Here is a 17461-nt window from a genome sequence, read left to right as displayed (position 1 = left end):
ATTTTAAGATTTGCCGTTTCCAAGTAAAACGATGAAGTGGTACGGAGAACTGCGTGAGACAAAGAAGTTGCTGTGTGAACATTCTTTTGGGGAGGTCGGATGGGAGGGAGACAGACTTTACAACAAAAGCACGCCTCTCGTATAATCCAGTTTCCTTTTGTTATCATCTGGGGTTTTTTTTACTTAGGGGGGTGGTTTAGCATGATTTCAGGAGTTATAATACAAAAGGGTGATGGAAAGTTCTCAGCTCAATCAAGAAGAGAATGGACGTGAATATGGTTCAATCAATGATCTGAAACAATTTCAAAACAGAATTTTGGTTCTGCAAATTTGCACTCAACAAAATAAGATGACACTTTTTTCAGCTACGGTGGCAAAATAACACACAGAATTTAAGAGCCTGCTTGGGCTTAGAACTTTTCAGCACCGTCTCATATTGTAGATGATAAAACTAGGAGGTAAATTTATTCTAATTCACTCTCTAGCACAATGTATCACAAACTATGTGGCCCGGCAGATTCCAGGTGCACCGCGAGATGCCGGCGAGGAGAGGCGCCGGATAACTGCTTACAGGACGTGCCCCTCGTGCCTCTCCTCCTTCTCCTCACCTCAACTCTCCTTCTGCAGCAGGCCCCACCTCCCCCACCAGCGGTAATAGGAGGCTCAAGGCCATGGCTGAAGGACATCTGTGCATGCACGGACATTGACCTGACATCGTGCACACCACGTCTGCGCATTTTCAGGTGCCTTCCAGCTGCAGCCCTGAGATTAGCGGGACTGCGACACACTGCTCCAGCAGCACACTAGGTCTAGTTTTTCTGAGGATTTTCCTCAGCCCACTAATCTCAAATGGCACACATTTCTGGCACAAAATAGTCTCAAACATTAGGCAGGTTGATAAAATGAATTGCTATTTTCAGCTAACGCCAAACAAGGTCATTAAAGCAGCTCCAGTTAGAAGGCGCTGGGGGTTCCGTGAAGGCATCGCTGTCTCAGAGTCTGAATGCGTAACTTGTGTGTTTGTCTGCTTTTCTACTGTCATCATGGGGTTATTTTCCTTTATTATATTCATTTTGGAAACCTCTTTAATTTGTATCACAAACAAGGTGGTCTAAGCAAGAATTAAATGAATGATGACCTATAAAATAATGCATGATTTACCAAGAACACTATTCTGAAAATGAGTTTGTCCAATAATGCTTGGGATGCCCCAGTGACGAACTGTATGCAGGGCAGGATTAATTCGTCGAGGGCCCCTAGGCACACAAGTACACTGGGCCCCCTGCCCCGCTCCACCCCACCATGCGCCCAGGCGGAAACAGGAAGCTGCGTCAGAGGGAAGCTTTGGACAAGCAGCACTGCTTGCAAAATTACAGTACCAGTTGCCTTTCTTACCCGCGTTGCTTGCTTGTCTTACTTTCCATTGATGGGGGAGGGAAGCCGCGTTGCTGATCGGGGGGGGGGGGGGCTGCATTGCCGATCAGGGAGGGCCCGCGTTGCCGATCGTGTTGGAGGGGCCCATCGCCGTTTGGAAAAAACAATGTCGATGCCCTCCTTCATTGGACCCCCCTGACCATTTCGGGCCCTAGGCACTTGCCTACTGGGCCTATTGTTTAATCCTGCTCTGACTGTATGTTCCTTTGCAATGAGCTAGATGTTTAGGGCCAGATTCTCTAAGGGGCGCCTAACTTAATTGGAAAAATCCCCTTAATAGCATCAATAATTGAAAAAAAAAAATTACTTGGGCGATAGCCACCTGCCTGATTCTATAAAAGGTAGGTACCTATTGCATGGCGCTAAGCGGTGCTTAACGCCTAAGTGACTTAAGCACCGCTAAGCATGGATGAAACGTGACTTAGGCGCCGCTAAGCATGATTCTACAAAACCTTAGGCAGATAAAATGTAGGCCTTTAAAGCCCCGATCTATATTTCTGGTGCCTAAGTTTTTACATAGGTGCTGTTGGACGCGATTCTGTAAACGATGCCTAAGCATGATTGACATGCAGCTGGCACCATTTTTCTGGCTCCCGCTTACAGAATCCAGGCCTTGGCGCTTACACAGCTCTGTCATTTTGTCTGGGGAGGGGAGAATCTGTCTTGCTGCAGCCCTAGAACAAGGATGAGTGCATTAGAAAAATTACTGCTGGACTGAAGCGCTACTAACAATTATAGGTTACCAAAAATACAAATTCACTCAGCTATTGAATGCATGTAAATCCTGAAAATCAGCTCCTCCTTGTGGCTTTCGAGGAGTGGAGCTCATCATCACATGGAGGGGGAAAACAAAGCTTTAAAAAATCTTTTGTTTCTCTGTTTTGCATTTTGATGTTCAAATTGTTTAATTATACATCTTTTTTTCTTAGTGCTACTGTATGTGCATAGCACTATATATTGGTGATAAATACATGGTCCCTGTCTACCCTACAGAGCTTACAAGCTAAGTGGATAGCTGAGGGCAATGGGAGACAGTTTACAATTATCTGCTAGCAAGGGATCATTTGAAGATCTTTAAGTTACCTCCAAAATAAAATAATGCATTGACACACTCTTTATGTATGTCAGTCTGATGCATGAAAAATCATTTAAACATGTTCATTCCTTTGACAATTAAGTTTAAGAAGCTCCAATGTAGTATGTACTGTATAAATATAATGTGTATTATTGTGATTTCTGAAGTATTGTGTGTAGGCTCCCACAAATTACTTAAGGAATATAGGCCCTCTTTTACTAAGACATGGTAGAGGTTTTACTGCGGCCCGGGATGCTAAATTCTCCAACACTCAAAGGAATTCTAAGAGTGTCGGAGCAGCATTGGAGCATTTAGAGTTCCAGGCCACAGTAGACACCTCTACCGTGGCTTAGTAAAAAAAAAAAAAAAAAGGGGTGGGGGATATTGAATTTGTTCAATATAAAGTTATCACCTTAAATTTTTCTGGGTTTTTTTTTTTTTGTTTGTTTATAGTATTTCTGGCTCTAGATATCTACATTAAAAAAAAAAAGTTTCATATTTTCTCTTAGGCTTTCGTGGCTGGTATCATGATTGTTGCAGTTATCCAGGTCTTGCCACGTCTGGGTAGGTAGAACCGACGTTTCAGCCATCATGCTATGGCAAAGCCACAGCATGATGGGTGAAATGTTGGCTCTACCTACCCAGATGTGGCGAGACCCGGACAACTGTAACAATCAATGTTTCAAATTAGTTAAAATAATAAACCTTAACTTAATGAAATGTTTATCTTGCATATATAATTTGCCAATGCTTAGGGCTATTCTTGACTGGAGATGTAGAATGTGGTGTGTATCTATGAGTATCTAAAAGCACAAGGGGGCGCTCAAGATCTGTTTGATAAGGTAATGGAGAAGGATGAGTTGAAGTGAAAAAGTCATGGCAAAAAATTACTGTATAATATCATCCAAAATGAGTTGACTAAGACTTGTGCAGTTTTAACATAATCAGTGTCTCTGCACAAAAAGTTATTTATGCTGTCTGATCTGAAATGTTACTTTCTGGACAGTAGGAGTTTCACTTAAGAAAAAAAAATAAATCCAGAAATCAGCTAAAAATATTCTTGAAAATATAAAATGCAGGCACACCCATTTCTGAAACATTAGCGCCACTTTATGTTACATATTTACATTCTTACCAAATGACCCCAAACCTAAATTTTTAGAGTTGCATTTCTGCTTTCAATGGCAGATCATACCACCCTCTATTACTATATATAATGTTTTTTTGCATGTCACCTTTCCCTTTAAGCACCTCAGGAGATCCAAGTATATATACTGTACACTGACCTACAAGGTATGCTAAACTCTGCTTATGTGATAAGCATACATTTCATGCTACTGTACCTTGGGCTTCTAGGTACATGTGCAGTGACCCTCAATTACATACACACACTGCCAAATTCATTTTGCATATCAAATGTACAAACAGAAATGAATATACAGGAAAGCATGAGGAATATAATTCTAATAGCATCCATTAATAATAAAACTTGCCTAGGGGGCGATTTCAGCAAGAATGAGTCAGGAGTTCGGCCTTTAGCCCTGCTGACGGTGCACTTATTCCTCTGCAGTTTCAAATCTTTGGCAATTTGTCTTAACATTTCTGAATTTTCTACAGAGCAGGACGAACCCTGCCTCTTTCTGCTGTCGTGAGTGCTCTTTGCACGTCAAGCTTAGAATACCTCATGAGAAAATAATACTTATTTGTTTGGAACTATAACCATGGAATGTTTCAAGCATAGGGGACTGTGTGAAAGAGCATGCATCTCTGTTCCTTGTGCACTGCATGCATCATGATAGCAAGAATTCCACGTTCTCTTATTGAAAACAGAACATTTTCTGACAGGAAGGGGAAATCAAACTGCATTCTAATAATTCTAATATCTGACCATTGTGATGCCATGTTGCTGCTTATAAAGCGCAACACTAGCACTGTGCAACTTGCAGATTAAGAGACACAAATGAGAGGCGGGTTATACAGTTCCAGCACGCCCAGGATTTCTTCGGGCCTCATGTCCTGTTGCAAAATATTCTCTATCATAGCACTGACTTGTGAATTTGCATATCATTCAAAATATCATGTGATATAATCTCGAAGACTCTCAAGATTCCTGAAGCAGGCCAGTTTGGCCAAAACATGTACATGTCGAGTCATTGAGTTATTGGATGAATAAAGTCATGTGAACCACTGGATGAATAAAAGGACATTTTTTGCAATAGGTTGTGTTCACCAGTCTTACTAGGACAATTCCACTCTTTACCTTGGGTTATACAGGGCAAACATTTTTGGTTCATTTTCTAAACATTTAGACCTTTATCTCCCAATTTTTACATACGTTGTAATGAAAAGGTTTTAATGCATGCAAAATGACTTCATACACATTCATTTATAGGTTAGCACATGTTAATCAATTTTGCATACACTAAGGGCTCTTTTTATAAAGGTGTGCTAGCGGTTTTGGCACGCGCTTAGTGCGCGCTAAAATGCCGCACGTGCTAGCCGCTGCCGCCTCCTCTTGAGCAGGCGGTAATTTTGGGGGTAGCGCGTGCTAATCCGGTGCGGGCGCTAAAAACGCTAGCGCACCTTTGTAAAAGGAACCCTACATTTTTATGGCAAGCTAAAGAGCAAAATGTGTGGTAATACATACCAGCCCTAACAAAAGACTCGGTTCATACGAAATGGTGAAATTCACACATTTCTGCATTTAGACCCTAATTCTATGAAAGGCGCCTAGATCAGTGCCCCTAACCGATCTAAGTGCCTAACAATTTTCTTGACTGACTTAATCGACATCGATAATAGAAAGCGCCATTAAAAAAACAATTATAAAATGATCTAAAGAATTAATTAGCTGGTAGGCCTTACCACTTCAAGGTAGGTGTCTACAGTATAGACGCCTACCAGCTAATTAATTTTTTAAAATCTATTTATAATAGTTTTTTTTTAACGACGCTTTCAGTAGACACTACACCAAGGTGCCTATCAGCAAGTAGGAATGGTTAGGGGTGGAGTTTGCACATGCATTGACTTAGGTGCCATAGGTGCCTACCTTAAGACACACTCATTTAGGCCAAGAAAACACATGTCTAAATGGCAGGGCAACTAAGGGTTCAACACCTACTGGCACCCAAGAACATTTAGGCACTGCTAGGTGCAATTCTATAAAGGGCGCCTAGAAGACGATCGACAATCATGCCTAATGGCATCTACAAGTTAGATGCCATTTAAAGAATCAGGGCCTTACTGGTGGAGGTTTGGGTCAATCTTTGATTAGTCATTGCTACGGTCTCTTGTATATGTTGCAGTTTTTAGAGAGCGAGAGCTATACGTGCTTCCTTTCACAGAGAGATTCCATGTCAAACGCTGAGGGAGTACAAGTGGCAGGAGGTATGCCCCCCCCCCTCCCCAGAACTGGGACTTGGCTGGTGGAGAATATCACTATTATTGGGCTGGTCAGTCGGAGACGGATTTATGCTGTGACTCTTAGACTGTAATATTTAACAAGCCCCCTTGATGAAGCAGGAAATACATTTTAGGTTTAATAGTCTTCCGTGTTAGTGAAGAATGAGGACTCTTGCAATGTGAGGTCCTAAGCAGTCTCTCTTATCTGTAAGTCCAACCTGTAGTCAGAAATTTTGAAAGAGGAAGCACTGAGCTGCAAGGTATCCTTTCCCAGAGTTCTTCTTTCTTTTAGCCGCATCCTTCCCATGTTGCCTATCAGGTGACGCAGACTCACAGTGGAGCCTTACTTTACTGGGAGGGAGGCACCTGGACCATACTAGTTAGAGGATAAAGGTGGTGGCATTGATTCTGTGGGACATTTAGCAGGACTTCAATCTGTTTGCTTCATTTCAATTGTCAAGGCATTTTCATGAAAGTATCCCAGTGTAACACTTTCCATAAAATAATGGAATTCAATAGAACGTAAAACCAGACATTTCCCTTATACTGCATGAGAAGGTAGTTATTGTACAGTGACACTAATCCATAAAGGTAGAACCAAGGGAATCACAGATATCAGGTAAAAATGGCTGCAACAGCAGACTTGTACAGTTCTACCCCAAATATCTTGTGTGTGGTAAATTCTGTTATTCTGCAACAGTTATCCAGGCTGGTAGAAAATGTGATTTCTTGCAACATTTTTGGAGGGAGGATGGGACACAGCCTGTTCTGGGAACTTGTTACTTCCCATGTTACTTCCCTCTCGGTCATGTTCTGTTTCCTTGCTGAAATGTATTGTGATGTTGATATCATTTTATCCCTTGAATACTGTTCTGCTCTCATGAGGACCATATACCAGAATGGACAGGAGAAGATCATCAGTCTCTAGTGAGCGAAGAGAATGGCACCACCCTGGCCCGGGACTGTTGGGAACTGCTTCTTTTCCTTGTTCAGCAGGATGTTCCCATGGAAGTGTTTCGAGCTACTGATAAAACTCAGTAAAACATTGGCAACATGCGTAGCCTACATATTTTCCTGGCTCAAAATGCCACAGTCTGAATGCTGCACTAGGTCCCATGTTCAGGCGCGAGGCTCTATCCTGTGAGAGAGCTCAAACAGTGTCTGTTGGCTGTCAATAACATGCAGATGGTGAACGTAGGATTTCACTTCCTGACGCTCCTTCTGGGGAATTTCGCTTCCTAATGTTGAAGAACATTAAAAGAAAGGAAAGAGGAGGTCACATTTCTCATGAGATTTCTTTAACACCACAAGCTGAAACGGTAATCAAGAATGATTAGTACCACTGCAGGCTACATAAGCTGAAATCCCATTAATTATGCATTTTAGTGTCATGCATTCAGTGTAATAGCATTATCAATAAAAAGAGTCAACTATCCAAATTATCCCCTAAATTAAGCAGACATTCTCAAAAAAACAATAGTTCACTAGCCACACACACATAACCACACTCATGCTTAAAAATGGGTACCAGAAAGTGATGGACCAGGTGTAAAGCTTCTGAAAGATCCATGGAAACCACTAATGCAACATCATCCTTGTTTTCTCTCTCAAAGAGCACTGAAATTCTGATGGCTTGCTCTTCCCAGACAATGAGAGCACTCGTTAGAAAACCTAGTTGATTATTACATGCCTTTTCCTCGTCTGTTATTTGAATTCACAGAACGGAGTCTCTAGCCCAATCATGTGGGAGAGAGAATCCATTCTGGTAATTCTTTTGGCCTTGATGTTCAAGTCTTCCAGCCTGCTTGAACAATGTAGCTCATTAAGAAAAAGAGGTTACAACTGTTTCTGTGCTATGGTAACTACCTGAAACCAGCTTGGCATGGATGGAGAATATAAAACTGTTCTATGTATGAGAGAAGTTGCATAAATACCACTTTTTCTGCAAGTTTTGGGAGAAAACAAAGATTTGAGACAGGCTGATAGCTGGTAAATTTGCATCCAGTGGATGGTACCTGAGGAGAGACTAAGATAGGGCCAGTCGTAGCAGACCAAGGGAAACAGATTTAAGACAAGATGAGGGGAGAAGGTTAAGAGAGCAAGTTGTGAGTCTCATAGATGCTAAGGAAATCCAAAGTTTGGAATGTAAAAAAAAAAATCAAGTAGGAGAAAGAGACTAACAGTGCTTGGATACTAAGAGAGTATCTGAGGCAGAAGGCTGAGGAAGACTGATTAATTCTGATGATGAAATGTTGAGCTGACAGTGTACTAGTTGGCGAAGTGGAAGATTTAGGATTGGACAATCGTGAAACAATCTGGTATAGACATTCAGAGTGATTAACCTGTATGTTAAATTACATAGTAGAATAGACTTTCTTAGATTGTTTCAAATAATAATTAAATAGAAGTTCTGATTTACAAAAATTGCAAATCTCTGATATTTATATCAAAGACACTCAGCACATTGTACCCTATGTTTAAGTAAACAAAGATGATGGATGAACCAGGGTTCTTACGTTGTTGGTTTTCCATGCTGTTTAGCACCTGCTATATTTCTGAGGAGCTTTGTGGTAAAAAGACAATGCATTTTACAGCTAAAGAAAGCCTGTGGAGAAAAGCAGGCACTCACCAAGTCTAATGAAATAGTCTGTGGATAAAGAAAACTCTTGCCCAAGGGCACAACTGGAATTAAATGCCAATTTCACAGTGGCTTCACAGTGGCTTCGTTACTGCACTTAGCACAGAGTTAACATTCTAAAACTGAAAGCAGTGAAATTTTAATATTAAACAGGCACAACCTATTGGCCAAGATGGAAATTATCAAAGGTTTTTATTAAGATGGACTTGGGGAAATTCACTGCTTAATCCTAGGATAAGCAGCATAAAATCTGCTTTACTTTATGGGATCTTGCCAGGTACTGGTGACCTAGGTTGGCTACTGTTGGAAACAGGATATTGGGCTTGATGGACCTTTGGTCTGTCCCAATATAGCAACTCTTATGTTCTTATATAGAAATGAGCTTTTGCTAATTGTCTAGCACTTACATCAGTGTCTCTGTGCCATGGCACAGTGGTGTGCCCCAAAGGGATTCCGAGTGTACCCAGAGAGATTCCAGAATTTTATTTTTAAAAATTCCCTTCATAAGAATACATTAGAAAGACGACAAGAGCATGCAAGAGTCTGTCAATATTATGAGTGTCTATGTGTGTAAAGATACAACCGCCCAGACAAACATCATTCTTTGACATGACTGGTCCTTGAAAACTAACAACAAGTACTGTATATACTCAAATATAAGCCAAGAGTTTTGGGACAAAAAATGGCCCAAAGATGGGGGGGTCTTGGCTAATATTTGGGTCAACACCCATCTGCCTCCTCCTAAACCTGTTGCAGTCCTCTTCAGGGCCTGCGTTAAGACCTGGTGGTCCAGGATAGGAGGGATCCCTCACACAGTTATGTTTTCAGAACTATTTTGGATGGAATCTTCAATAAAGCAGTTTAAAGCAAACCTCAAAACTTTTTTATTTAAGGATGCCTTTGGATAAAAATGTCCTTTTCAGGATAAACTACGCCTGTCTCCCTACCTACCTTGTGTTTTTACCCTTAATGTTCTCTGTACTTAAAATATTGGAGTTCTTCCCTCCTTCCCACCCGTGTAGTGAACTTATGTGCTCCCTGTTCAACCCCTATTAGATTAACACTGTCTTGCTTTTAATATTTTAATACTAAACGTTTTGTTTTTTTTAAACTTTTACTTTTTTTATTGCTGTACACCGCTTAGAAGTTTGAATAAGCGGTATAACAAATATTTTAATAAACTTGAAACTTAAACTTGATTGTTTCCCTCCTTTCTGTTACGTGAACAGGAGCCTTTATCGTACACCTTTAATAAGTATTTGCTTGCACCGTAATTTGCTGATTGTGTGTGGCTTATCTTACCTGGCTCCTCAGCCCACCCTCTCTCACGTTACCACAGAGCTCCTTGAGAGTACAGGATACTAAAATATAGTACTCTGCACCCTACAAGAGATGAAAATAACCCTTCAGCTTGACTTATTTTGCTGGTGATGTCAGGGGCTGCTTTCAGGTGCTGCTTTCTTATCCCCCAGGGAGAGTCTGGCAAGCTCCTCAGGAGTATAAGGACGCATTTGAGACATAGATAGCATAATTCATCTATCATTAATGCTTTTGCTCTAATATCTAATTTTAATCAGACTTTACATATAGGTCGCAATCTCCTATACCTTTTCCTCTAGGCTTAGCTATGCTTTCAAGATTATTTTTATTACTTTCCAGATGTTTTTTCCCTAAATGTATCTCTATTTTCTTTAAAGATTGTAGTTCACCCTCCTTTCCTTTTGTACCGGTAATTATTTGTACGTATACACTGTACGTTTATTTGTATAAAATTGTTTTATTGTTTGTCTCCTAATTTTAAACTGTCATACGCATTGAAGTATTTGACATTGCGTGTACAACAAATTTTTTAATAAACTTGAAACTTGAGGGTGGATTGCACAGCTCCTTGATGGATGATGCTAGGACATGAAGTGCCATCCCAGAAGGAAGGAATAAATGACAGTTCTTTTGGTTAAGAATGAAGAAATAGTAATGTTTTCTTTGAGCCCAAATCATGTAAATAAAAAGTTTGCTCTTCTCATTTACCAGCTACTGATGCCTTTTCAGAGTGCATGCCAGTTTGTACAAAATGGTTAAAGTTAAGAATTTGGTAAGTGTCCTAGGGTGCTTTTTTGCTGAAGGTTTCTCTGTGCATGGTTTCATTGGAGCATTATTTTTTTTTCTTTTATGCCCCACCTCTCCCTTCAGAGGAGAAAACAAAAGAACACTGTGGAGCAACGATGATCCTGAAATGGACTTTAATAAAGACACAAAGTTCCAAATGCACATCAAAACATTCCACAGAAAGATAAACTAATCCACATAAAAACCTATAGGACCTAGTCTGCTGGTTGCACAGGACCCAACACGGTCTGCGTTTCGACAAAATGTCTTCTTCAGAGGTCCCTAAGTGTCCTATGGTAATAAATATGTGGAAAGAGACCCGTCTCGGATCCAAGATGGCGACGGTATAGGGACGCTGTGCGGAAGCTCCTGATAGTTTTCTCAAACTGGACATTTTTTCGGTATACAATTACGATTTCCTACCTTCGACATGCCCAAACGGAGAGGGAGAAGCGCCGCTGGGGCCTCGCGGCGCTCAGAGACCTCCGTATTCGGCAACATTGAAGAAATTATCAGGTGCATGCAGGGAACGTCGGCAGGATCAGTGTTACCCCCGCTGGAGATGCTGCAGGAGAACGGCGCGCAGCAGTCCTCCTTGGGGCTTGAAACCACCTTTAGCCCTGACAACCGAGCACCTCCCCTGCATCCACGAAGTTCCCCCGAGGGAGGGGGAACTTCCGGGAATCGGAGTGTTTCCTCCTCTAGAGACAGCGGAGATCAGTCCGGGGGACAGAGATTCGGTTTCCCAGATTTCTCTAGGAAACCTGAATAAGGAATTCGAGGACACAACATCTGCGGGGGAAGGATTAGCCCAGTCTGGACAGATATTGGAAGACTTGCCAGTGGGTGAGCATAAGACTTTACATTTTCAATTTCCTCAGATAACTAAACCCCAGGAGGTAACATTGGACGCTCTGTGGGACCTGGTAGTTACTATTCCTAAAACTATAATGTCCCAATTAAATCAAGTGGACGAACGGTTTAAATTGTATGATAAAGACATTCTAGAAACACGGAAAATTACCACTGAAAATAAATTACAGATAGAAAACCAACAACAGAATATTAATTCCCAAAAAGTAATACAGGAGGCTTTAATCAAAGATAACACAAACTTAAGAAGGAAACTTGAGTCACTTGAAAACTCTACAAGAAGTAATAATCTTAGATTAATTAATTTTCCTAAGATTACAACAGTGACTCCTAGAGAAATGATTACTCGCTATATGACAGAAATATTGGGAATTTCTGAATCTTCTATACCACCTCTAACTCAGGTGTATTACCTTCCTGTTAAAGACACTAAAGAAGTAAATCAAGAGCCTTTGGATGTTACAGCTTTATTAGAATCCTCAGACAGGGAAGTAGCCACACCGGCAACCTTGCTTCTTTCAGTAGCTCTCACAATGGATAAGATATGGTTACTGAAACTATACTTCAAAAATAAATATAAATAATTTTTGGGACTAAAAGTTCAAATGTTTCCTGATTTGGCCAGAGACACACAGAAGCGGAGAAAAGAATTTCTTCTAATGAAACCAGCAGTAATAGCCCTGGGAGCTACTTTTTTCCTTCGATATCCTTGCAAATGTATAGTCCATTACAAATTGCATAAATTTGTTTTCTTTGAACCGTCTCAACTGACAACATTCCTATCACTGTCAAGACTGGAGAAAGAGACAGCTCAAGATGGATAAAGATAGACGACTGTTAGCACAGTATTAACTACAACTGTCTTTCTTCTTTAATTGATTACTTAAATTCCGTTTATTTTTAATCTTGGATCCCAAATAGAGGACTTGAGTAAGATTAAAGATACAATTATTTCTTGTTTTATATTATGTTTGGAAAAATCTTTTTGCTTCTTCAATTTTGCTTTTCTGTACAAGTTTATACTTGATTGTTATATTGAAAATCTATAAATAAATAAATTAAAAAAAAATAAATATGTGGAAAGAGACGCTGCTAAATCCCTTCAAGCATTTGTAATCGAAGGAGCCACAAATATGGATTTTAATACTTGCAATATGCCATAATATCCATAAATTTCAAATCTCAACAAGCATGAAACTACTCACCATACTGGTTATTCCTACAATATCTCAGTGATCGTACAGTGTCAGCGATCATATGCTGGAAAGAGAAAGCATTTAAAGTTTCAGTATCACCATATACTGACTGGCTAAACTACTTGCAAGGACTTTCACAAAGCTGCTGTGAAAAGGACAAAGGAAGCAAGCAAAAATACTAGAGTACGCACTGGTCTGTAACAGAGAAGACTGAAATTCTGGAGGTGGGGCTAGATTTGTGCAGTACTTTAAGTTCATCTAATGTGACTAGTGTTGTGGTAAGGCTGGAGTCCAGTTAGTCTACAAAGTCACATGTGGCCTAGACTGTCCTTTTGACAGATAGGTGGTATAGAAATATGATAGATAAATATAATAAGACCCACCAGAGTGGTATGTCTGCAGGCCACAGTACTTTGCCTTCCCTGGTGGTCCACCATCCAGGTACTACCCAGAATAGCGTTTTCCACTTTTTTTTTTTTAAGGAGGGATTCAATTCTATTTAACTTTCATAGCCAATACATGGCAGTAATGAAAAGGTTTTTTGTACTACTTGAATTGTGATTACTGCACCTTATTTAGTGAGGATGGATAATATGTGTATCTGTTGAGCTTTTGAAAGTCACTATATTTATGGCCTTAAAATAATAAATATTCTTCTGAGTACAATTGTTAATCACTCAAAAAACCAATAACACACTCTCACTATATATTGTATTATATTCTTTTACTGCTTGCTTCAATTCTTGTATAGATCTCTTAGCCATTCAGTAAACACCATTTAAATATAACATCTTGACATGTAGTTCTCATGTGACCTCAGCGGCTACACTTGGGACTTCATATTTCATATAAAGCCCAAGCAATACCGTAGCCAGCCTCCTCATCGGTCACTCTTCTATCATATCTTTATTTTTATATATTTTTTAATTATTTGATTATTTTAAATAATTTATGGTATAAAAACCTTAAATAACTTATCTCAAAGTTGATACTGTCACTGAGCCGTCCCCAACCCTCCTCTGATGTACTCCTGCCTAAGCGAAAACAGGAAGTTGTGTCAGAGGGAAGACTGGGGGACCCAGCTCAAGCAGTGTTTATCAAGTGCTGCTCGCCGCCTGCGAAGATATGCTATTTAAAAGTTACACAGGAGGGAGAGTTGATGGGATTCCTGCCAGCCACATCATATGGGTGGACCTGGGCCCACCCACGGCTATGTCAGTGGCTGCAGAAGCAGAAATTTTCCTTCAGTCAAGGCAAAACAGTGGTCCACTCCTAGAATTCAAGTTTATTAGGTCTTGATAGACCGCCTATCTAAAAAAAAAAAAAAAATCTAGGCTGTGTGTATTGAAATGCCTAAAAATAATTTAACAATACAAGTGGACATATTAAATACACAGTAACACTATTTACAGAGGCAAAAGGAGAAGAGGGGGAGAAATACAATCTATGGAAAGGAAAGCGGGTGAAAGGGAAAAGAACAGAAGAAGGGAGCAAAAAAGAATACTGCAAATTTAGGGTATGATCAGTCTATCAATAAAGGCGGGAGAATGAGCAGATTTTGTTTTGAATGTAAGCACTAGCATTTTAAACGTAATGCGACGGGGAGTTGGGTAGCCAGTGAGCTTTTTCCATTAAAGGAGTCACATGATCAAATTTTATTGCATCGTAAATGAGTTTTCATCATTCTGCAACTACACGCTGCTATTGGGCATCAGTTTCCTGCTTCAGTGATTAAAGTACTTACAGACCCCTACAGAGTACAGCAGCAGGGGTTTTTTTTTGTGCAGGGCCTGTAGGTTAGATTACATCCACCCCCTGTTGTCTCAGTCACACTGGTTGTCAGTATCTTTGTTTAAAATACTTCTACTGACTTTTAGGGTCCTGAATAACTATTCCCTGGACTACCTGGTCTCTTTGGTGATGCCATAAGTAATGTATCATGCGCTATGTTCACGGGGTGATCTGCACCTGGTTCTTTCTTCTCCTGCGGTGGCTAGGCTTGAGGTTACAAGATATAGAACTTTCTTTTTTCTGGCGCCTCCTCTGTGGACAATCTCTCGCAGTGTTTACAGGAAGAATTGTCTTTTATGAGTTTTAAGCCTTTATTGAAGACACATTTTTTCCAACTAGCTTTTGGGGAGAGAGACTGGGAGTTTGACAATAGTTGTATTATCTTGAATCTATGCCCCTTATTTTCTCTCTTTGTTTCGAGTGTTTATCTTTCCTGTGATATACTGTAGTTTTTTTCTGTTTCTTATTAATTTTGTACTTGTAAACCACTTTTGTCTGCAAGACAGATGACAGCAGTATATCATGAATCAAATAATCTAACCCAGTCCTTGAGACACACCTAGCCAGTCAGATTTTCAGGATATCTACGAGGGCGTTTCAAAAAGTATCAGACCTTAATTCTTCTTGCGTAAACAAAGCTAGGGAGGCGTGGTTTGGTGCTCGTATGTAGGCGACCCCAATACGCATGCTTGAATTTTTTCCCACCTACAGAAGCTGTCATTCGCTGAGGAGTGTAAGTGAGTGCCGTCCGATTTTAATTTTTGACAAAATGACAGAAAAAGTTGAACGACGCTACTGCATTAAATTTTGTGTAAAGCTTGGTGGTTCCCAAGTGGAAACAATCCGCAAGATTCAACAGGCCTTCAGGAACGAAGCAAGGGGCACCACACAGATGAAGGAGTGGTATAACCGCTTCAGAGATGGCCACACATCAGTGGAGAGTGAAGCACGTTCTGGTAGGCCCTCAACATCCAGAAATGAGATTGTCATTGACCAAGTGAGGACCCTGGTGATGCAGGATTGTCAAATCACCAAGGAGTACTACCAAGAGGGTCTGCATTGCCTTCGTAACACTGCGAGATGCAAATTGCAGACCTGTGGGCAGCGGGCAATTGGTAGTTCCATCACGATAACGCACCTGTTTATTCTTCACATTTGATACGGCGTTTCCTGGCCAAACGCAACACACCTGTGATTCCTTAGGCTCCCTACTCTCCTGACATGGCTCCGTGTGACTTCTGGCTTTTCCCCAAGCTGAAAATCCCCTGAAAGGGACCAGATTTCAGTCAAGAGAAGACATCATGCAGAATGCGACAGACCAGTTGCAAGCAATCTCAAAAGAGGTGTTTTAGCACTGCTTCAGACAGTGGCAGAACCGTTGGAAGAAGTGTGTGGCAGCCCAAGGGGACTACTTTGAAGGAGATTAGTATAAGATTGTTGTATCTGAATATGAGTATTTTTTATGAATAAAGATCTGATACTTTTTGAACAGCCCTCATACAATGAATATGCATGAGATTAATTTCCATACACTGCCTCAACTGTATGTAAATTTCCCTCAGGAATATTTACAATGGTTATGATGAAAACTTGATTGGCTAAGTCACTGTGTCCCAAGGACTGGGTTGATAATACCTGATCTAACCTAACTGTAAACGGTGAAACACTTTTCTTTGCACCAGCAGTAGTCCTGAATGACGAAGAACAAATGTCTCTAAAATAAATGCAGTTTCACAAACACAAAAAAAACTGCAACACAAACTGCCCATACAAAGCAATTTTAGTGAAAAATAGCTGCAACTTACCAACTTCTCAAAATTAACAAGATTATCTAAGAAAGTTTTATTTCCTTCATGGATGAACGTCACATCTTAAAACAAGAAAAGCAAGATACAGGACATCAGTTCTCATAAACTCAACAAACTCTGCTTTTTGTAGGTACACACCAACTACAGCAGACTCTCTGTTAACCGGAACTCAATTAAGGGAAAGGGATTGGGACTTATATACCGTCTTTTTGTAATTTTACAACCACTCTCAAAGCAGTTTACATACAGGTACTTCAAGCATTTTCCCTATCTGTCCTGGTGGGCACACATTCAATCTAATGTATCTGGGGTAGTGGAGAATTAAGTGACTTGCCCAAGGTCACAGGGAGCAGAGCGAGGTTTCAAACCACCACCTCAGAGTGCCGAGATTGTAGCTATAACCACTGTGCAACACTCTCAAGCAGAACTCTCTAGCAACTATCAAAGAAAAGAAAAGAAAAAAAAATCAAATCAATTTCTGGCAGAAATTTAAGTGTAAACTTGGCACACTACACCTGAGTACACCCATGCTTTGCCTACCACAGTTTATCTGGAACAGTTTATGGTATGGCATAGTATGGGGTATAGTATTAGTTAGGCCAATTTTTAATAATAACTCTCAAGCAACCAGAAACTACATTTATCCGGCATCTACCAATCCCCATGGGTGCCAGTTAACTGAGAGTCTACTGTATACCGAAATCTACTTTACCATTTCAGACCAGGTTAATCTGACAGACAGCAAGAGATGCCAATGTGAAACACGAGAGGTGGAAAGACTGTTGTGTGCAGAGTTTTGAAAAGGTTTTATTGTGAACACAGACAATGCAACCAATAAGCAGCTTTTCTTCAAACTAATGTTATTTAGACACTACAACTACCTTATTACAAGAGACAGTAACATTTATCATGAACCGATATGCTGCAAAATGACCGCTGGGACTTCACCACTACAACGTGCAAGAAGTTCTATAGTAAATGGGGTACTTTTGTCCTTACCTTTTAGGAGCAAGGGCATGAAGGGTATTTTTGGTGGCTTCATTTTTTTAAAAGCATCCCGGTAGGCTTTATGGTTCAAAGAAGGATCCTGAAGAATCAGGTATGTGGTAAAAAGAGAATTAAAAAATATATATCAGTA

The 17461-nt window shown here is 40.3% G+C and overlaps 1 protein-coding gene across 3 annotated transcripts in view; it reads right to left on the bottom strand.

The window, feature by feature from the left end:
* Positions 1-2933: 2933 nt before the first annotated feature.
* Positions 2934-17461, bottom strand: part of RAPGEF5 (Rap guanine nucleotide exchange factor 5) — a 427979-nt gene continuing 413451 nt past the window's right edge. For all 3 annotated transcript variants that reach the window (XM_033930889.1, XM_033930887.1, XM_033930890.1), the window contains 4 exons: positions 17323-17410; positions 16321-16385; positions 12734-12788; positions 2934-7149 (listed from right to left, as the gene is read on the bottom strand). In XM_033930889.1, coding sequence (XP_033786780.1) covers positions 7031-7149; positions 12734-12788; positions 16321-16385; positions 17323-17410 — 327 coding nt within the window. In that variant the 3' untranslated portion in view covers positions 2934-7030. The remainder of the gene's footprint in view (positions 7150-12733; positions 12789-16320; positions 16386-17322; positions 17411-17461) is intronic.

The sequence above is a fragment of the Geotrypetes seraphini genome, chromosome 2 (genome assembly GCF_902459505.1).
Source record: "Geotrypetes seraphini chromosome 2, aGeoSer1.1, whole genome shotgun sequence".
Taxonomy (NCBI): domain Eukaryota; kingdom Metazoa; phylum Chordata; class Amphibia; order Gymnophiona; family Dermophiidae; genus Geotrypetes; species Geotrypetes seraphini.
The sequence above is the reverse complement of the archived record's forward strand: the minus strand, read 5'-3'. Positions and strand labels throughout refer to the sequence as shown.